The following is a 22,135-nucleotide window of genomic DNA, read 5'->3' as shown; positions in this document are numbered from 1 at the left end:
CAGGTTTTGGCCCAGAAGATGATCTTTCTTTGATATCCGACTGTGATGTTCAAAGCAAAATCTTTGGCATGCACCTGCCTTTTTAATGCTTCAAGAGGCAAAACAAACACGTCTGAGGTTATTCACAGGTCTCTACAGCATTGAACATACCAAATCCTCTGCTGTTACTGGTTGTCCTTTCTTGTCATTAGCCACCACCACTCTCCCCAGTCTTTCCTTCATATCTTGAAGGCTGGTGGTAAGTGCCAGGATGGCCATAATCTCACTTGCAACAGCAATATCAAACTGAGCCTGTAAAGTAGAAATGAGAATCATGAATCAAATCAAAGTCAGCTGAAATACTCACAGGGGATCATCAGGAATAAACTCAGGAAAGATAAATTTCGCACTGGAATTCAAACAAGTTCTAAATGGCAACTTCCAGCTTTTTGAGATTACTCATGACTAGAGTAACTTGTACGTACAGACTGGGCAATGAGCTGTGGGAAAGCAGAGCTGCAAAAAGGGATCTGGTGTTCCTGGTCCATGGCAATGAGTCAGCAGTGCCCTGGAGCCAGGAGGGCCATCCCTGTCCTGGGGGACATCAGGGACAGCATCACAGCCAGGCAAGGGAGGGGATTGTCCTGCTCTGCTCTGAGCTGGGGCAGCCTCACCTCCAGTGCTGGGGGCAGCTCTGGGTGCCATATGAGAAACACATAAAAATATTGGAAAGTATCCAAAGGAGGGCTACAAAAATGGCAATGGACCTTGAGGGGAAGCCCTGTGAGGAGCAGCTGAAGTCACTGGGTCTGTTCAGCCTGGAGGAGACTGAGAGGAGAACCTCAGTTACAACTTCCTTGTGAGGGGAAGAGGCAGGCACTGATCTCTGCTCTTGTGACAGGACCTGAGAAAATGGCCTGAAGTTGTGCCAGGGGAGATATAGATTGGATATTAGAAAAAGGTTCTTCACCCAGAGGGTGGTTGGGCACAGAGTCTCAGGGAAGTGGTCACAGAATCAAGCCTGACAGAGTTTGAGAAGCATTTAGACAATGCTCTCAGGCATAGGGTGTGACTCCTGGGGATGGTCCTGCACAGGGCCAAGAGTCAGACTTTGATGCATCCCTTTCAACTCAGAATATTGTATAATTCTGTGAACTTCAAACACTTTATATTCCCCCATTAAAATTCTCCATTACACTGCATTTATTTGAGGACCAGTGCTGCAGACTGCTTAGCCTCTTGGCTCACATTTTCCTTAGAGAAGCTCCCTGAAGGATCAAGAATATTTTTTCTGTGGCAGAAACAGAAAATCACCAGATGTCTTTTGAGCTTTACTGGCCTGAGCAAAGGAACACTGTATTGTGGAGGGTTTTTAAATTTTTTTTTTCTTTCTGTAATGATCTCCAATAGCTTTTTATTCTGGTTTCAAAAACATTCTTGTTAAATTTGATCATCCTTTTTCTACTTAAGCTCAAAATTTAGAGTCTATGCTGTTAAGTCTTGTGCTTGACCTATGAAAATGTAAAATACGTCTCTGCCCCCTTTTTTTTTTAAATTAAATGAACAAATATGTAAGTCAAAAAGTACAAATAAATCTATGTGGCATTAGTTCTACTGCTTTTATAGAAATACATCCATACTGTGCAGCATTTCAGCACAATATAAGCAATAGTTCTCACTTTTCTTTAAGAGTATAGATTAGTAGTAGTTGTACTAATTCACTATTAGTAAAGCTCAGGCCACATGCTGTCAGAACATAAAGAGAGAAGAAAAGAAAAGCCATTAATATATTATGTGATAGGAATGCAATGCTGGCAATGATCAAGTACTGCAATTTCTTTAGTAATCTCTCCATCTCCAGCAATTAAAGCCTACATAAAGTTTAGTAACTGACATCCTACTACATGAGAAAAAGCCCAGGACTCTTTCCATCAGACCTCTGGCAGATGTATCCATACTAATACCAGAGGAATCTGTTCAAATTGAGAGCTTTGTCTGTTGTTAGGAAGCATCTACTTGGAACATACACCCTACCACTCTTGTGCATTTGCCTAGTATTTAAGAGCTTTTTAAATCCATGTTTCTGCCTTTAGCTCTGACAGATACAGCCCAGAGCAGCCCTAGTCAGGCTGACCTCCAGGTACCCACTTGTTTAGACAAAACTTCTGAAGACATCTGAGCACTTTTCTGCTGTGGACATAGGCAGAGACTCCTACATACCAGGGAAAAGAAAAATAATTCTGTAACTGAGATTATCAGCATGGAGATAAAAGTGAAATGGTGAAACTACAAAACAGATTTTTTGTATTCTTTGGAAGTGGCTCTACATGCAATGAACTTTGTTAGCATTGTGGTGACATGGATACCACTATCGTTTCTGAATTTGAGAATGTCCTCAATAAGTCATTGCAGCTTATGTAAGATAGGAAATAAGTCTGAGAAATCTATGTCCAACTCATATAGTGAACTATTTCCAATTTATCAGAATGTTTATCGGAAAACACACAAAAAAGTTTTTAACATTGTTTCTCTATAAACCCAAAAGGACAAGAAAAACAATCCCAGGTAGATGCTCAAAGAGTGGCACAAAATTTAGTTGAAGAAACAGCACAAAAATTGCAGTAGCAGGTGCTATTTTAACTCTAATAACCTTTATACACCTATGAAGTGCTGACAGAAGTCTTAGCTGCAAAGTCACTTTTCTATTGATGAAAGGATCCACCCACATGGATTCAATTGCAGGATCAAGGGCATCAGTCATGTAATACTCTTCAGAAACCACAGCATCCCTGTTCATTAAAATGCAGACTTTTGTGCCTGCTGTGCTCTGCCATTTTACACAGGTGTCATTGATTTTAAGAGTGCTAGAACATCATTCCAAATATTTATAAAATGCATCTGTTAACTATGAAGTCCTGTTTTCTCTGGATCTCTGGCTAGGCTCTGAAATGAGTTTCCTAACTGCTATTTCTTGAGTCACTAAGTCCATGTTAAAATGTGAATGGATATGCATCAGTCCAACATCTCACTACTGAAAGCATTAATTTTACCCAAAAAAGTACAGAAGGAACATTTGACAGCAATATTGTCAAGTACTACTCTGTAATAAAATAAACCACGTTTAACTCAGCAGTGCAATTACAGTGGTAAAACACTACACAATAAGGCTGGCAGAACCCAGCTCAAAACTAATAATCATATTGAGTAACTGAAACAAACCTAAACACATGAAAAGGTCTCAAGTGTTGAAGGAACTCATACCAAGTATAATATTTTGTAGTCCCAACCCATTATCAGAAATGACTATTACCTAATATTGAATTTCCTGTGAGCTGCAGACATAAAAATTTCTATTTTGTGCATTCAAAACCAAGATAATTGAGCATTTCTAGTGGAAGGCGTCCCTGCTCAGGGCAGAGGACTTGGAGCTAGATGATTTTTAAGATCCCTTCCAACCCAAACTGCTCTAGAATGTTATGGTTTCTCTTTGAAGTTCTTCACTCCAATTTGGCCTTTGCTTTACCTGCTGCAAAAAAATACAACAATATGTTTTGGTCTCTTTATTTAGGCATATGTTAAAGAAATGGTAAAGAAAAATTCATGCTAGGATTTTTGAAAATGTGGAAGTCTTATCTCTACCACAAGAGTTGTTCACATCAAAATAGTCAGAACCTCATGAATTTCATTATCCAGGACATTAGATTACAAGATCTTCATCAAATTAGGAACAACTCCACATCACCACAATGAATTTGCTCCTCCTGACACTGCTGTTCCATGCTGTGTTGTTTCAGAAATTCACTTACCTATATTACATTAGGAATAGTTGTTCAGGAGGTGTTGGGAAGGTCTGGCTTTCAATTTATCAGTAAGTTCTTTAATAAACTTCCAAAATCTCTCATATAGTAATGCAAGTTAGCTTTTTACACCACTGAAAAATACTTATTTGCTGAACTATCCTTTCAAGCCCCTATAGTAAAAGCATGCACGTGGCTCAAAGTTCTTACAGTTATGATTTCAAAGTTGAGATGCATATCAGGAAAATGAGAACTCTGAATAAAAAGCTTATTTTTAACAATTTTTTAAATGAAATTTAAATGTAATTTGAAAACATAAAGTGTTACAGAGATTCAAAAACAATTAAAAGTCATACAAATCAACTTTAGGAGGGCATAAAGGCATTTTGTCATAGGACAATGTTAAACACCTGGCACATGCAATTTTTAAAGTGCTTTCAACACACTGTAGAATATGCATTGATTTCTGTTTCTGAAAATTCAAATTCAGTTACTCCTGAACACGATCAGTTTCACTGCAAGATTCCTACACAACAGCAACAGACATCAATATTGCAACTCAAAGTACGCTGAAAGAACTGCAGAAAGTCTCAGCCTCTAATGCAAAGCCTGTCCAGAATGTGATTTATTCAGTGCCTTTACGTACCTGACGGGCAAATCCTTTCTCCGTATTTCCCTGCCCAACTGTTATTTTGCGCAGGAATCTGTCGTTTGTATCCACCACTGAAATAAGGGAATAGCAGAAGCAAAGCATGTTAGCAAGTACTCAGGAATATGGGTTTTCCCAGGCATACCTGCTGTTCCACATATGATTAAACTGCTCCAACAGTGTAACCAGATAACCACATTTCTGCATATAAGCGCTGGCACTGCCTTGGTTGCTCCTTTCTAGTTGATACCATTTGATGACAGGTTGAAACAACTCAAATACAGGTTATTTGAACAGCACTTGATGCTAACAGATTCTTAGTATTCCAACATACAATTTAGTATTTTATCTACATGAGAAATACCAGTCTTAGTATATACAAAGCACCAGATCTACTTCAAATTGTCTGCTTCATCACTGACTTGTTAAGAACTAATTTTAGGATCACATGATGTTGGTTAGATTTGGTCAGTTCCTCTTTTAAAGGAGGATTATGCTGTCAGATTGGTTCTTCCAGACAAGTATCTTTCACACACATCACAGTAACTGCCTCACTCTATACTAAGCTGCACAGCATGAGGATGATCAGAGGGCTGGAGCATCCCTGCTATAAAATAGGCTGAGAGACTTGGGGCTGCTCAGCCTAAAGAAGAGAAGGTTCTTGGAAGATATTATAGCATCTTCCAGCATCTAAAGGGTCCAAAGAGGGACATTTTACAAGAAAATGTACTGATAGGACAGAGGGACATGACAATTCCAAAAACAAAAAAATAGACTCTCTTTTTCTTATAGGCTCTGTAGTCCTAGAAATGTTTAAGTTAGATCCAACCCTAAAATAAAGTGTGCAAGGTATTCCTGTTAAGTTCAGACTGCAGCTTGGGAAAGAACTCAACCTTCTGATAAACTTGAGTCCTGTTCATTTATAAGAGGAGAGTCCAGGAACCTCCAGAGAAACTGTCAGTACTCAAGGTAAGTGAGCTTCTTCCACTTTTCCTGCTGCTTTTGGAGATTAAAAAAAAAAAAAAAATCAAAAATCTATCTGTACAGAAAAAGATGACATAATTACCCAAGAACAAGAGGGACTTTGAATGTTAATGTTCCACAACCCTAGTTCAGGGTTGTGAGTGAGCTGGAAAAAAAACAAGATTTAAGTCACTTCTCCCCTTCCTGGGCATTTCTCTGGGGGCTGTTGTAAATACCACACATACCTTCTTCCCTCTACTCCGTCTTTAGGCCCCTAATTTCTTCAGGAATTCCATTTAAGGGATGGTGCAATATAGATTTGGCCAACTCATTTTATTTTCTATATATACACAGTCATACTCTAAAATACTACACTACTGGCAGAAATTGTAGAACAGAGCCTGGAACATGGAAGCTGTAGCCTTGCACCAAGCTGTGGTGCCATATGGCACTGTGAAGCCATATGGCAAGCTGATCTCTCCAGCACAAGCTTCTCCCTTCTCCTCCTTAAAGCTCAGTCTCACAACATTTTAAGCAGACCTAAATGTCTTTGCTATCTACACATGCACTCCTGAGGGCAGGAACTCACCTTCCCACCAGCCTGGACAGCCAGTAAGTTGATTTTTTATCTGAAATCATGTAATCTAAACACCCTTACCATGAAACTGTCACTGCTCCTGCAACTCCTGGCCCCTGAGACATACTTACTTTCTCACTCTGGTCACTCACTCTCAAAGAAGATTCCAATAGCTGCACTAAGTAGTAATAAAATAAGAAGTAACTGGTTTTGCCATAAAGCAATTTTTCCTTCTCCAGATCTTTCCTCCTCCTTCACCCAAAGTAGACCTTTCACTGAGGTTTAGGTTCAAATAAGTGTTAGGTTTAATGTATCCACTTCTTTATCCTCTAGAGATGTAAATAGAATCTGACTATCAGGGACAGACAAAGAAGGGGGAAGCTTTCCCCTTTTCCAGTATATTGTACATTTTCAAGTTAGTGTAAGCTGACAATGAACTGAAAGTTTGTGATACTTCCATGGAAACAGGTCCTGAAGTTAATTTTCAGAAGATCTGATATCTTAGCTCTTTTTCCTTACAGATTCCCTGGTGATTAACAAGCTTCATAGACATATGAACTGCAGAAACACTACTAAATAAAACATTCTCCAAGTTATCTAAACCATTCCTAAACCCACGTTTTTTCCTAAAACGTTTAAGGTATGTACATCATATAGAGCTGTGTGGAATAGAAATTTCACTAACATTGTTTGAGATTAATTAAATAACTCCCTTGAGGTTAACAGCTGTTGAGCAATGTTGCCTCCTCCCAAACCCATGCTGATAAAAAAAAGGAGTCATATTACACTAAACATTTATATTACTTTTTTATCCTACTACAGGTCTCTTCCAGACACACTGTGTGACTAATAAAAAACATCTTATGCCACATCTCCAGAATTATCTTGAGAAAAATATCCCAAGTCTGAGATGACACGCACACAAAGGGCACAGCAAAGCATGGCCAAGACTCCTCCCTTCTCAATAGATTCACCCTTTTTTGTAAGCATCACAGTACATTCTATTTAACAGTGATAACTCTAGTGTTGAGAACTAAGAAAGAAAATAAAATCCAGTGGTACTTAGCTCAAAACTTTATGCAGAGTTTACTTCCCTAAAGAAGAAAAAGACAGGTATAGAAATTGAGGTAAACACTGAAATTTGACCCAGCACTAGAACTGATAAAAGCACAGGGGAGTTGTCTAAGGGTACCAGAGTGAATATCAGTTTGCTTGGCAACAGTACCACATCTTTCATCTCTTTTTCAAATGAAGCAAACAACCCAAGAGAATACAAAAATCAGAAAAACACATAATCCCTTAAGCCTATTAAATCTCTTGAGCTACCCAGGCCACCGAGTTTGGGAGGATGAGGGACCAAAATCAAGAAGAATAAACACAAATAATCTAGAACCATAACAGACACAGTTAAGAAAATAATGGCTAAGCTTTGCAAAATGCACAGAAAAGACATTTTCATATGTCTGAAGAGGTATTACCTAATGTGAGAGTGACTGGGGATGTATTTAAACTGTCAAAGAAACCTATCTTTCAGAATTTTAGTCTCGAGTAATTGCAGATACTCGACCAAGTTTAGAGCAGCATGCTGCACCTGCATTTGTTATGAACCCACACTACCCATTTGCAAATTGGTTATTCTGCTGCCAGAGCAGAACTGGTTCTGATTCAGGTAAAATGAAGCAAATTAGGAGATGTTATGCTGAAGTCCAAGATGAAGTGAGGCTTTCTGACTACATACCTCTTTGCCATGTTATGGTTGATGGGTCAATGTCAAGGCGCGCAAATTTGCTCATCTCCTCTTCTGTTAAAGTCCCAGGATCAGTCTTGTTTATTCCCAGCCTCTACACACAAACAAGTTCAATAAGTGCAATGAAATAATCAACTAAGTGCTTAGTTGTTTCAAATGCTGTAGCTGCTCTGGCTTATCAACCCCACATGTGTGAGATGTTTCAATCTTAGTAATTCTGTTTGAGAAAAACTCAATCTAGTCCCATAGTGATTTCTTTACAATTGACATCTTGTTAATTATAAGGAATCATTGCACTGAAACAACTCACAGCAAAATAATTCAATTATATTGGAAATTATGATTAATGTATTTGAATGTTATAAAGCCAAACTTTCATTTACTCAATTGCAGCTCATGTGAAGAGAAGAATTCATCTCAAATATAGAGATAGTTGGTATGTCATGAATAAAGCAAACACTCCTCCTCTTTCCCTAACCTATTTTCTGTAGCAGTGTAAACAAGAACAAACTGAAAATACCCAAAATTCGGATGTAACAATCTCTGAGCTTGATTCTGCCTTAGAGTCAAGCAAGCATCATCCTCATTTTAGCTTACTGACATTCAACTGAGCAGCACAAAAGCTTAAAATGTTATGAGAACTCTTTTTGCCTCTGCTAAAACAGAAGCTGGCACTACCTCTATCCTTCTTTCCACCCTTGAATTCCAAGTATGCACTTGGCAGCTGTCCATTGCCACCCCACGACTGAAACACGATCAGTCAGGACTCACAAGCCAACAACAAACATGGAACTGGCCACACAAAAACTGGAGCTGTCCTTAAGGGTCATGTTAGAGGGGTTCATATTTCCTTTCTCCTACACTAATGGACTGTGCTCCTCCCTAGGCTTTTATCAGAGTGGTACTCTGAAATCCAGACATGTTATTCACACGAATTGCACAGGAAGCTCTTCTGGAAGCATTCAGGGAGAAAGATGGGATGCAAAAATGTACTGAGCATACAAATGTACTCCTTGAAGGAAGAACACTGTCAGATTGACATCAATAAAACCTCAGAAGTACATGCTATATTAAACTTTCAAAATTAGAAAATATTGCAAAACCAAAGAATGTGAGCTTTCAAACGTGACTATGCCATAATTGGAAAAGTATTTTAAAACCTCTAATATTTCATCAGAAAAGACAGAGCATAAACATTACTGGTTTATTTCAGGAGAAAAGAATAGCAAAAATGTTAGTTATAAAAATAATATCAGACCCAGATCCTATTGCTCCAAGGATGATGCTTTCAGAAAAAAAGTCTAGACTTTATGAGGGTTTATACAAATTCAGTCCCATACATCAAATAATTTTAAACCAGTTGTGAAAGAGAATACATTTCATGAAGAGACACCAAAATTGAGGAAAGACTGAATTAACAACTTACTCTCAGACGGGCAAGCTGAATGGGAGAAAATCGTCTCACGCCATTAACTACTGGAACCAGCCTATTATACAAAGACTAGAAAAACCACACAAGAAGTTGAAAGAAAAAGTTATAAAAAGCTAATACTTTTAAAATTTATTCCACTTAATTTCAGTAAGAATTTCCTAACCATATAGGTTGTGGACTTCTGGTTAAAAAGCAATTCTGAGAAGGTGGCAAGTTTCTGAGCCATGTCTATGATTTAACAGTTTAAAATCCAATTGCCAGAAATTATTGGTTTTCTCTGCTTCACCAAAAAATATATATTAATTTTGAAACTGGGAACCTTTTAAAACTTTTAACAAGATCCAAAGTATTTAAACTACAATTAAAATTTCCAAACTGGCCTAAATGTACACTTGTACATTGTGTACAAATGTACCAAGCAAAGGGAATATGACAAGCCTGCTCAGCTTTAATACTGCAGACAGAGAGAAGAGGCTCCTTTTTTGATCCTCTCCCTTCCCTTTAAAGGCCCAAGTTAAGATCTGTTTAAGGTCACAATATATTTAGCAGAGGGACAAGGATCTAGTTTATTTTCCTCATAACTCCTTCCTCCTAAGGTATATCATACCCAACTATACATCAGAAATACAATTTGTAACTTTAAAGTGAGTCTTCAAATTACTGAAAAGAATAGGATTATAGGTAGGGAAAATATGCTTTATAACAGCATTTAGTACAGTTGGAAATAGTTGTCAATGCTCTGGGCATGAGATCCTTATCTTAAAGACAACCTTATGATAGCTATGTGCCAGAAAAATGCATTGTATATGGAAAATTTCCCAGTAGAACATAAAATGGCTTCAGCAACATATGATGACAATATAAAATTATAAACAACATGTTTTTCTCTGAAATGCAGTTTATTGAAAAACTAAAAATAAAAAATGTCATCTGGATAGGAGAAAATAATTCTCACCTTATCAGATTGAGAATTCTCATGCAAGATCCTAGCATCAATAGCAGCAGCCAGCAAATTATTTGCAGCAGTTATAGCATGAATATCTCCAGTCAAATGAAGATTGAACTAGAAGGGGGAAACAACAAGATCTTTTTATAAGAAAATATTTAATTCAATTCACTAAGACAAATCTCTTGGGGTGAAACTGCCACACATTTCCAAATGAGCACTGTGAATATCATAGAATCACTAAGGTAGGGAAAAGCCTCCAAGATCATCAAGTCCCATCTTCAATTGGATACCATCATGCCCATTAAGCCACATCACAGACTGCAAGTTGGAGCTGTCTCACCTCCTCCATGGGGATCACTTGAGCATATCCACCTCCAGCTGCTCCACCTGCACAGGGAAGCATAAGATCACATCAGTTTTGGGGAAAAAAAAAATAAAAAAATCTTTAAACACACAAAGTGAAATACACAGCAATGATGACACATTCTTGGCATTTTGATTTCTGTTAGATCAGTGATGCATCCAAATAAACATTACTTCCTTAATCTTGTTGGCCTTTTTTTTTCAGCAGGTAGTAAAAAAGGGAATTCTTGCTCTGGAATGAAAGCATACATGTGATGGGTGGTGCAGACTCTGGCTATGTAAGGGCTACCCTCTGCTCCTGCCCAGATTTAGGACACAGTCATGCACATGCAGCTGCTGGGTGGAAAGACAAAGCAGTCACAAGCAAGCACTGCTTCTGAATGAAACCTTCACACCCTTGTCTGAGCAATCCTGCCCCTCTACCTCTCATGGTACAGGCAAAGAAATTTACTGTAGCCTATGCACAAGTTGAGTGGAGGGATTAAAGCACTCACATCACCAGTCTTAGCTGAGAAGTACCAAGCACCAGGAGCCTTCCAGCTGAAACCAAACTTAACTTAAACTTCAGCAAAGCAAAGCAGAGCAGATGGGGAGTGCTTGCCCAGTTAGGCACCAATTTCAGCTGAGAAATGGCAAAAAAAAGATTGCATTACTTCCTATCAGCATTGAAGATGGGCTTGAAATCTGGCTGGGTATTACTTGGCCCTCAGGCTCTTACAGGGTTTCTAGGCTAAAAGGCAACAGGCCACGCTCAGAGGCGACAGCTCAGGAGAACAGAGAGAAGAGGTTCAGACCCAGCCAAACCTGTGCTGCTGACACAGGGAACCACAGCTGCTAAGTTCCTTGTGTTGCTGGAAATATCCAACATGGGCCCTTTCTCAAGGAATAATCAGACAGGAATATTAAAAACGTATTTAAAGAGTCGCCAAGTAGAGGGGCAGCTGGAAGGGTGTGCACTCACACAAAATTCCTCATGGCTAATTACATCCCTCTGCCTTTCATTATATTTAGGCTTTATCTTCATTATCAATACATGTTAAGTGCAGGAACATAGGTGTGAACCTTGCACAGGAAGTTGTGTGCAAGAAATCCTTATCTATTAGTTACTCAGATATTAAAAAAATCAAATATGCTACTACTGGGACAATCCAGAGTGAAGCAATTAATAAATTTAAAAAGAAGAGATAAATTTTAGACAAAAAAAAAAAAAAAAAAAAGCAGTAATTCCTTTTAATCTGAAAGAGGTCATAGGTTCTGCAAATCTTATGTACCTTTCACTCCAAAAGTAGGTCCTTGAGAAGGTTGTCTCAGACAAGCAAAGGAATTAATGTTAAGGTGTGCAGTAAGGGCCTGAACGAGACCAACTGTGACTGTGCTTTTCCCCTCTCCTAGGGGTGTAGGGGTTATTCTAGAAAAACAAGAAAAAAGATTAATCAAATTCTTTGCTGATGTCAGCCTGGCTAAGGATATCAGAACTAAGAGCTTTTGATTTCAATGGAGAATATTTGTACAGCAAATTTCAATAAGATTACTTTATCTTCACAAAAATACTGCCACAATGTTAGCCCCTAGCTCAAGCTGGAATGCTAATATACATGTGTCTTCTATTTAAGCAATTTACTATGACAGCAGAAAAAGAGAAGATTATTTTGGCAAAAGTTCTAAAAAGAATATATTGAATTTAGACATTTTTATTACAGCACAAAAGTCTCACCAGTTTCATTAACAAACCATCCATCACGATACTCTAAGCATGTATTAATATTTTTCTGCAGTAATGCATGAGATCTTTTATTCCCACTGCTCAAACTTTGAATGAAATAATAGAATATTTTAAGTCAAATAACCAACACTTTTGTTTGTAGAACTCAACTATGCCTCTCCAACTTCTATGTCACCATAACCCTCAACAATGACAGATCAACTGCTTTTTAAATAAAGCAGGACACAAAATTCACCATATTCAATTGAACATGATTTACTGTACACTTTTGTTTCAGAGATTTAAGAGCAATAGGGGACAATGACCATCATAGTCCATACAAAAGATCAAAGCCTCATGCTACAGCTCCCATATTTAGACTATGAATGAAACAGGACAGAATTTTAAAAAGATCTGCAAACTCAAATCAGAGATGCTAACCTCCACTCTATTCTTGCTCCTTTAATAAAGGGACAATGACAGCTGATTTTGCAGTAGAAAATTTCATCAGCCTTCAGTGAATGAGAGGCACATCAGATTAAATGCTTGTCTCCCCACTTTCAACAGCAGCACATTTGCTTATGATCCATGTTAAAAGTGTGTGTGTGGAGGGGGTGCTGGGGTTTTTCTTCTCTTTCTTTTTTTCTTCCCTGAGATATGAACACATCTCATGGCTCCAAAATGCACTTCACTGATTCTTTTAAGGCACAGCCTTTCCTTCTTCTGATTGGCAAAAGAAGAAAGCCCCAGTCTTTTTTCCACTCACACCACTCTCACACAAATCTTCCTTTTTGGCAAAGTGTAACCATTCATATTTTTGGTGCCTTTTCTACCTGAAGAGAAGTACTTTGGGGAAGCTGGTATTAAGAACTAATGTTCATTCCCAAAGAAATACAAGCATGCACATGGATCCTAGTCAAAGGGGAGTCCTTACCCTCTGACCTCTCCAAAACTTGAGCTAAAACATCTATCTGTAATTAGAAACACTTCCTTCCCCAACTAGTAATTTTTCAAAGATATTGCTATCCTCAGATCACAATTCAAATGGCACAAAAACAGTACTGTAATTGTAAGAATCAGTTTAGTTCAGCCAGTTCACAGCTTGGCAAAAGCAATCTTCTTCATCCCACAAAAGAAAATAGATGAAAAATGTTAACTTTTCGCAAATCTTTCTTTTACAGCATCATCAGATCCTTGGCTTTTACTTTGAAAAAGACACTCTGTATAGATATGTCTGGAAAGAGTTGGGCAGTTTGGAAGCAAGTCAAATTAACATCTTTGTTCTAGGAAAAAAAAAAAAAGCAAGCCAATTCAGAAAAGTAGTCTTTTAACTAAAGTTTCAGTGAAATTAATGGGGTTAAGCACATCTATAAGAGATTCCCTGAATTCTTCACTTTGATCTACTCTTATGTGACCATGGGCCACTTACTTTGGGCACTTGGTTTTAGCAATTTTCTCCCACATTTTGTAACATGGTGTTCACCAACCATCAGATTCTAAAACATCATCAATAACTTCATATTCATATAGCTGGAATGCTATATTTCATTATCCTAGAATGGGCACTTATTTAACTTAAAAAGAAATTCACAGAATTTTAGCAAAATATCTGTGTAGAGCCAAAATAAAGGTGGGAGATTCAGAGCATATACTTTATCTACTCTCAAAAGCAGTTTTGGTTCCTGTCATTTTTTTTATCCATACTGGGCCTTCTTATTTCCTTCTGATCCACTGCAGGAGCACAGAATGCTACTTCATTTCTTTCACTTTTGAGTTTGCAGTTCCTAGAAGAAAGGATGCTTTTAATCTCTACATTGTCAGGACAGGGAGCCCTCAGGGTTTTACTGTTGCCACAAGGATAGCTTCCTTTTTCCCCACCACTCTTTTTCTCACCTCCTTTTTCTCCCAAGATCCTTACTTTTGTAGAAATGTGTTTCTTTCAGAGAACCATAGCCAGGTTAACTCACTTATACTACCAGTTTCACCTTCTGACTACTGTTCTAACACTGGTTTCCCCAAACCCATTTAAATAATTCTTAGCAGGGTTTCTGCTTATCCCTTGTTCTCCTATTATCTCATTTACTTTTGTCTATTGTCCTAATCAAATTTACTTGATCCTCTTATTCCTGTGCATTAAAACCAGACTTAAGGAATATATGAGTAATCCTGAGGCATTATTGTGTACAAAGACTTAACAAGGTATCAACCCTTGAAGCTATCACTTATTTAAAAATAATAACAACAAAACAAAAACAATGACAAAACACCCAAAACAAAAGTATTCTACTATGAAAGAGACACCTATACTTGTTTACTGGAAGCTACCAGCAAAGAACTTTCCACACACACAATGGCTGCACCACTAACAGAAAAATTCACATTTGCAGGGCATCCTGTTGGTGGCTGCCTCTATTTCTGAGCATCAGACATAAGAAGTTCACACTCAAGAGAATTCAGAGACACCATCCCTAGTTGTTTACTTGGTTCAGCTCAACACATGGCAGGTGGCTGATCTGGCATGCACAGCAACACAGGGACTCTCTATAACTCCTATGAAACCAGCAAAATCAAAGATGCAGACTCCTATCCAGCAAAGGAAAGGAAACTGCAATTGAAAAATGCATAACCAGAATGCATGTTGGTAGCATACAGAATAACATCTACTTGTCACAGAAGAAAACAACACACTATCAAGTGTCACATTACTAAAATGCTCTGGTAACTTGACTGGCCTATTCGAACATGACTAAGTAATATGAACCAGAAAGCACTGGGAGTTTTCTAGGAGGCAGACCCTTTTCCAGAAAGCAAAAAGAGAAACACACCACTGCTCATTGATGAAACTGGCAGGAAACCTCAAGAGCTAAACAGTTATTTATTAGTTTCAACAGTTACCAAAATCCCAGCTTTAAACATTAGTTAAAGGAAAAGGAATAAAAAGAGCCTGAAATTAAAAGAAAATTCTATTCTAATAATTTTCCTTCCAAAGCTTATTTTAAATATCTTCCCTTTTGTACCTGCTCTACTTTGATTGGGTTTTATAAATAAAAGAATCCACTTAAGCTGTTGTGTGGACACTGAACTGTTTTTGCTGGCTACACTGCTGAGCCCACACTCTTTCTGCTTAGGTCACTTGCTCACATGGGTATAAAATTACAACAGCCAATGGCTAACTTTAGCTCAATTGGGTAATGCTGTGTTTTAATCTTATGCAAATTGAGGAAAAACCTCCTTTAAAATGCAATAAATTTTAATGAACTTCAAGACTTTAAGAGCCATTTGCATTATTCTTCAAATTTCTTTAGTGTGTTTTCAATCCAAACACAGAAACCTCACACTAATTTTCTGCCTTAAACTTTGCCACCTAACAAGCAGTCCTCAGCTCCTTGGCAAAGTAAGTTTTCCATAACATTGGAAAGCCTTCACTCCTTATGTATATCAAAACAAAGATAAGAATATGCAGACTTCTTGTTTGTTTGTTATACATCACATTAGCTTACAGCAGAGCTGTTTCTGTGGGAAAGCTGCATGAGGTCTCCCAAAGAGAAAATAAACAAACAGGAGACATACACTGCACCAGCTGTAACCTCCTCACAGCTACACCAGCCACTGTGACTCCAGCAAGAACTTTACTGGATATGTGACAACTCTCTTTCCAATTCCCTACGTTCAACTCATAGGGATCAGGAGACAGAAGGATTTTAATGAGATGGTAATTCCTGTGATCCACATGGAAACCTGCAAAGCCAGGCTATGGAGGCTGTAGGCAGCTGAGCTCCCACCCATGTACATGTCCCATCCTAGATTACAGCTGCCAGAAATGTATTTCTGAGCACAGAAGTGTTGCAACTGCTGTCACCTCATCCAGATGAGGTTATGGCAATGTTGCAGTGCCATCCTTGGGTTGGGACTGGAGCTTCCAAATACAAAAGCACAGAGATCACTGTGAAGCTAAAATGACTGAACAAAGTCAGGAACAGACTGAGGAATCCTCCACTCCAGACACTCATAATCCACTACAGACTCATACAAGACAGTCCCAATCAGAAGCTGTGAAATGACAAATAGGTGACAACTCAACTATGACTTTACTTTTGACTATCAGACAATTCAGGGCATGAACAGGGGTATTTTCCCCTCTTATCCTTCCCTGTATATTTCCTCTAATTTTTGTTTCTCTTTTTTCTTAGCTTTTAAGCACCTTGCATCCCAAGAGACACAGTAAAAAGAAATTAAATTCATTTTTGTTTTTCTCCATTTTTACCTTACTGAAAAGGTAGCTCATCACAGAAAAATCTATTAAAGTTAGGAGAAAAGTACTGATTTGAAATTTTCCAGCATTCAAAATCCAACACACTTCTTGTTAAAAGCAGCATTGTATTTCATATTTCCCCCACATTTTATTCTTCTTCATCTTGCATTTTTGGAGTGAACAAGCTTCCAGAATTATCTGCTAAAAGCCACAGCCTTGGAGCATTTAGAAACAAGATGCTGAACCATACACACACAGAGACATAGAATCTAACAAACTGCAGCTGTAATTTCATATTGTGTATGGCATCATACGCCATCAACATGCTTGAATACTTGATTAGGTTACCCTGGACACTAAACTTAGCTCCTGGGTCAAGCACAAGCTGCATTCATTTGCATGCTCTCAGCTGGCAATGAGTGGAGGCAGTTTGACTTAACAGATGCTGCAACATATTATTCAGCACACTAAAATCCTGTTTACAGGCAGTTGATACCCAAGAACCAACCATGATAACTTGTGGCTCTGCCCCCACAGTGTCTTAACAGAAGCCCTACAGCAAGCCAAACATAGACAAATAAAATAGCAAGAATGAAAAAAAAAGATAAAAGAATGGTCTCAATACAGAAGTAAATTGAATTTATGAAGAAATAAAGTCTTCATCCTATTTTTGGGTGTCAAGATCTGTTAATCAAACTGCAATATTTCAGCACACAAAGTTTATATTGGATGAAACACTTAGCCACATTTGTTTGCATTCACAAAGAACAAAAAGACTTTGCAGTTAGCAACTTTTTAAAGAGCCATAAATACAACTATCCTCAGAGATAAAAAGGTACATTTCAGTTGCATTTTCCTGTTCAGAACAAGAAGTTTGGTCTCTAGAATACCAGGAATAAACTATACATGCATTTGCAGCAAATATTTATAAATTCCTAGACATTGTGAAACATTTAAGTCTGAATGTGAAATTTAAGGCACAAATGTTGCTGGCTGCATCATGGATGGAGGTTGGAGGTTTTGCAGTTTCTTGAATATACACACACACTTTATACTCTTTCCACACATGAGAAGTTCCCAGCATACATTACAAATATTTCAACCAGAATCATTAAGTATAAGCATGTATCTTAAATGTTTCCTCTGACGCTCTGAAAATCTATTCTGAAGACCTATACTGCACCACGATAAAATGATTTTTAGGTACCTTTGGTTATTGTGAACAAACATAATACCCAAACAGTAGGCTCTGGTTGACCTTGCCAGGGCAAGGGAGAGAATGAAGGCAAATGAGGATGCTATTTCACTCCCCAGTTTCCACACTTTAGGGATACTTGATTTTCACTGCATTGAAAATTTCCCCATCAGAGTTCCCAGCTATTCTTAAAATCATCATCTGCTACAGCCATTTCAGCAGAGGAGAGCAGCTGAGAGCATATAAACACACATTATATGTATATTTTACAAGTACTATATTTCAAAGTCAAGCTTTGAACTCTCTCAGAAGAGAATGTTCCCACTGTTGTAGCAACCTTGCCGGGGCACTCCTCCTGCAGCAGATGTGGCTTTGCACTAACCCCACAAGATGTAATGACTTCAGAGATGTTACAAATAGCAACATACATTGCCTCATCAGGTAGGGTAGGTACCAAACCCAGCCCTTTGTTTCTGAAGGACCATTCTGTTTTGGTACATTTTATGTAAATGTAAAAGAGAATACAATTTTCTACTTTTTGCCGGCTTTTCATCTTATTGGTCAAAACTTCTGCATTTCTTCCACATGTAGATGCACTTCTTGAGTGAACAGCTGCTTGAGAAACCTTCTTTGAAGGAGAATGGAAGACAAAGCAGTGTGAAGAAACTAAGTGCTGGTACATGCAATCTGACATGACTAAAATCCACCCCAATGGGGCTTTGCACCTTGCTATCTTTGCACCTCCAGACACCTCCAAATAACCTCTTCTTCTGTGAGAGGTTTGCTGCTAGGGAAGTCTGGATTGGTCTGCAGCATGATGACAAACTGGTGCTGTTGACATCATGAGCATGAAAATACATGGCAGCAACTTTCTTCTAACTCAAATGCTGAACCTGCTTTGTTTCTCCAGTGCCACAAAGAAAACCAAACCAAAATAAAACTCTGCCAAGGGAAACCAAGCTCAACCAGCTATTATTTCCTGCTCTAAACTGCTCCAGCATCCTCCAGGAATATCTTTAATACTGGACTGCTATCACAGAGCTTTAAGGAAAGCTTCATATCTTTCCTGCCTCAGCTTTTTTTGACATCAAGTCTCTCAGTCTACAACAGCTCCATATCAGACAGTGCCAAAAATCCAGGCTGCTCCCACAGGAAGGCAGTAAAGCAAACAGTTTGAGTAACACTAGCCATGGTGAGGAATCAGTAGATCAAGGTGGTTAACAACAGCCCCTTCCTTCTGGATCAGCCAAAACTACACTTTAAACCTGAGTGGTTTTACTTTAAAGGAAGCAACCAATAGATTAACTCATTATAAATAATACACTGCAATTTAAATATTAATGAAAACCTTCACATGTTTGCTTACAAGTAGAAGTTTTCAGTATATTCTCTCAGTATTCAGAGAATGAAAAAGTAGTGTCACTGAATGCAAGAAAAACCTGAAGCTCTTCAGAAGAGAAGTGCATAATTCCTGCTGAGCATTGCATTTGCTATAATCGTGGGAAAAGCAAGCAGGATAAGCCTGCCTGGAGACATGTCTACATTTCAGAGAAAAAACATGTCTTTTTAAACTTTGCAATCTGTTCTTCAATAAAAAAAGTATTTATTGTTAATATCAACAGATTAGCATGCAGCTTCTGTTAATGTTTGTTTATAAACATCCACAATACAAGCAGCCTTAAATATCCAAGTTAAACATTTAAAATTCTGATACAGCAGTAAGAAAGAACTCCACTCACCAACATTTCACAGAATGGTAGAACAAATTACCTTTTATAAAATATATTTCAGCAATAGGAGTTTGGAAGAAAAAGCTGTGTTACTTCAAAAAAGTTCAAAACCTGCTCACTTTCAGAAGAGAGCAATATACAGATGAAAACATTCAATATTCTTATTTGTGCAGAGTATAAAAAAGATGTAAGTTGCATGTTTATATTAATAAGAGTGGAAACAGCAGACATTAATGACATTACACAGCATTCTTACCCAGCAACTAGAACATATTTTCCATCTGGTTGATCCTTTAACCTTTCCAGCAGGGACAAACGTACTTTGGCTTTGGTTTGGCCATAGATCTCAAATTCATCTGTAAGCAATCCTATCTCCTTGGCAAGTACATCAACAGCTTTTGGACTCTGTGCTCGGGAAATCTCAATATCACTGGAAAAGAAAACAAATAGGAGCCAGGAGATTTCTCTCAGCTTAGGTGGTCGACAACAGAGCACAGAACAACAGCAAATAATCCAACAATGGAGTTACTGTAATGAGTTTTTCAATTCTCTCTCATATTTTATTAACCATACCTAAATATTTACCAACACCTAATATAACATTGAAAATCACATACAGTGTTTGTTAATTGTTACAATTTCACAGAGAGCTCTCGTTTAATCAGATTCCAACTATTACATAATGCTTTCATATCAAGCTGGAAACATGTCTGCTGGATGCTCAAGCATGTCCCACTGGAATGGATGTTTCTGGGTTTGTTTTTCCCTTTTGTTCTCCTCCCTCACAGCATATTTCAGCACATACAATTTACTAAAAAGTGCATGCATTCCTTGGCCAACAGTCACACAAACACACTGGCTAAACCCAAAGCTTGTGCATTCAGTGTCTTTCATCCAAGGGCAGCACCAACATTGCTACTCCCCCACGAGGGCACCAAAGGAAACAAGGCATTTCAATACCAACTCCTGCATTTCTAAAACACAGCTAGACTAGGAATGGCCACAGAGCAGGAGTCTAAATCACAGGGCTCCAAGACATCCAGCCTACAAACTACCTCCAGCAAGGGGGAGCAGCAGCTGAGGCAAGCACACAGATTCCCTGAGGGGATGTGGCTGGAGGGGACACTACTGTATCAGCAGTTCCTGACCTGGACAACCTGAGGTCTTTGGATTTAATACTCCATCATGGATTTTTCATTTGAGCTTGACCTCGTTGCCCATTATGTCCACACAAGTGTGTAGCAGCTGTAAGCTCCTGCAGCATGGAAGCCCAGGGGCTGGCACACAGGATGTGAAGAGGTGTCTCCTTGGACTTTAATTTGCTTACCACAAAAACAACTTTGAAAATTACCTTCAGCCTAACCAGGCTAAATTTCTTCCTGTAGTTTCAGTTGATGACAGTATTTTTAAAATAGAATCTGGCCATGGCATGAAAGCTCATGTCTTGAACTTTCAAAAGTTCTGCAAGACCTTAAATATTCACCAGTGAACATAAAACTACTACCAAATCTCAACTCTGTGTGTGGACTTTGGCTGTTCTGCATCCATCCAACAACGAATCAGTTTGTTCCAACTTAATTACTTGCAATTCATTGAGAAAATCCTAAACTGGCTCCATTATTCATTTATAGTTCTCAAGTATCCCCCTTTTGCACCCTGCAGCAGCTAAGTGAAACCCAGAAACCATCCACCTAAACAATGACAATCCTGTACTACAGGACAAGGAGTTACTCAATCACAGCACTAAGCTGAAACCTGCTTTCTTTCAAAGACTTACTAAGTGCATTCTCTTTCATAGAAGGATGTACCTTTGGCTTCTTCTGTGTGACTTCAAGCACAAGTAGCCATAAAAATTTAATGAGAACACAAGATGGAGTGGCTTACAAACATCACATGAGAAAGACCATCTGAAGTTTTCACTCAGAACTTACTACATGTGAACAACTCAAGTCCCAGAAAATTCTGGCTAAGTTGGTGGTAGTGTGGTCCCTTAAAGATCTAAGAAAGGAAAATTTTCAGGGTGAGTATTCTATTAAAATAATTAATGCATTTAGCAAGATGAGAAAGATGTAGATTAATACAACAAAGTTAACTTGCATTTTTTTCCTCCTACTAAACATATTTTCCTAAAACACAGGAAATTAAAGATTTGGACTGGATACCTGGATAAAGATAACTAGACTTTAGAAGTCTGTATTTGTAGCTGACTCTTTTAGTCTGACAATATAGTCTCTGTATTGGAAATACCCGAATTATTCAATATGTTATGTTATTCAGTATTGCTGGAGATATGCAAAAGTGGTTCTTCTGCATGAATGAAAACTGTTAAGCAAGAAGTCCATCACTGACAATGCTAAGTGATAATTTACAAAATGTAGAAAAATCAAAAAGATGGAGCAAGGCTCTACATCTACTCACCTGACTTTTTTTTTTAACTGCATACTGTAAGAAAATTTTCCATTCCATTTCCAACATAGTTGGAAATACTTCAACCCAGATCTCATAGAAATCAAAAAGCAGATGTTCTTAGTTTTAGTGCTTAAGCAGCTTTGCCTCACTTTCAATGAAAACCCCATCTGTTTCCACACAACGTGGTGTATTACTGCAAGCTTACATTTTATTACAGGATACTTTCCATCTGAAGGATTTCTTTACATTTAAAAGAAAAAAGACAAAGCTATAGAATTAGCATATAAATGCAAGTCCCACTACTAATTCTACAATATATATTATACTATATATATATATATATAATGATGTGTGTGTGTATACACCATTACTTACTTATTATGTAATTATT

The 22,135-nt window shown here is 38.1% G+C and overlaps 1 protein-coding gene across 1 annotated transcript in view; it reads right to left on the bottom strand.

The window, feature by feature from the left end:
- Positions 1 to 22,135, bottom strand: part of MTHFD1L (methylenetetrahydrofolate dehydrogenase (NADP+ dependent) 1 like) — a 141,165-nt gene that overhangs the window by 96,008 nt on the left and 23,022 nt on the right. The window contains exons 11-18 of the mRNA XM_056486228.1: positions 19,592 to 19,765; positions 11,728 to 11,864; positions 10,434 to 10,480; positions 10,100 to 10,207; positions 9,139 to 9,213; positions 7,704 to 7,806; positions 4,423 to 4,499; positions 151 to 291 (exon numbers count right to left, since the gene is read on the bottom strand). Of these exons, the coding sequence (XP_056342203.1) occupies positions 151 to 291; positions 4,423 to 4,499; positions 7,704 to 7,806; positions 9,139 to 9,213; positions 10,100 to 10,207; positions 10,434 to 10,480; positions 11,728 to 11,864; positions 19,592 to 19,765 (862 nt within the window). The remainder of the gene's footprint in view (positions 1 to 150; positions 292 to 4,422; positions 4,500 to 7,703; positions 7,807 to 9,138; positions 9,214 to 10,099; positions 10,208 to 10,433; positions 10,481 to 11,727; positions 11,865 to 19,591; positions 19,766 to 22,135) is intronic.

Source organism: Oenanthe melanoleuca, chromosome 3 (genome assembly GCF_029582105.1).
Source record: "Oenanthe melanoleuca isolate GR-GAL-2019-014 chromosome 3, OMel1.0, whole genome shotgun sequence".
Classification (NCBI taxonomy): domain Eukaryota; kingdom Metazoa; phylum Chordata; class Aves; order Passeriformes; family Muscicapidae; genus Oenanthe; species Oenanthe melanoleuca.
The sequence above is the reverse complement of the archived record's forward strand: the minus strand, read 5'-3'. Positions and strand labels throughout refer to the sequence as shown.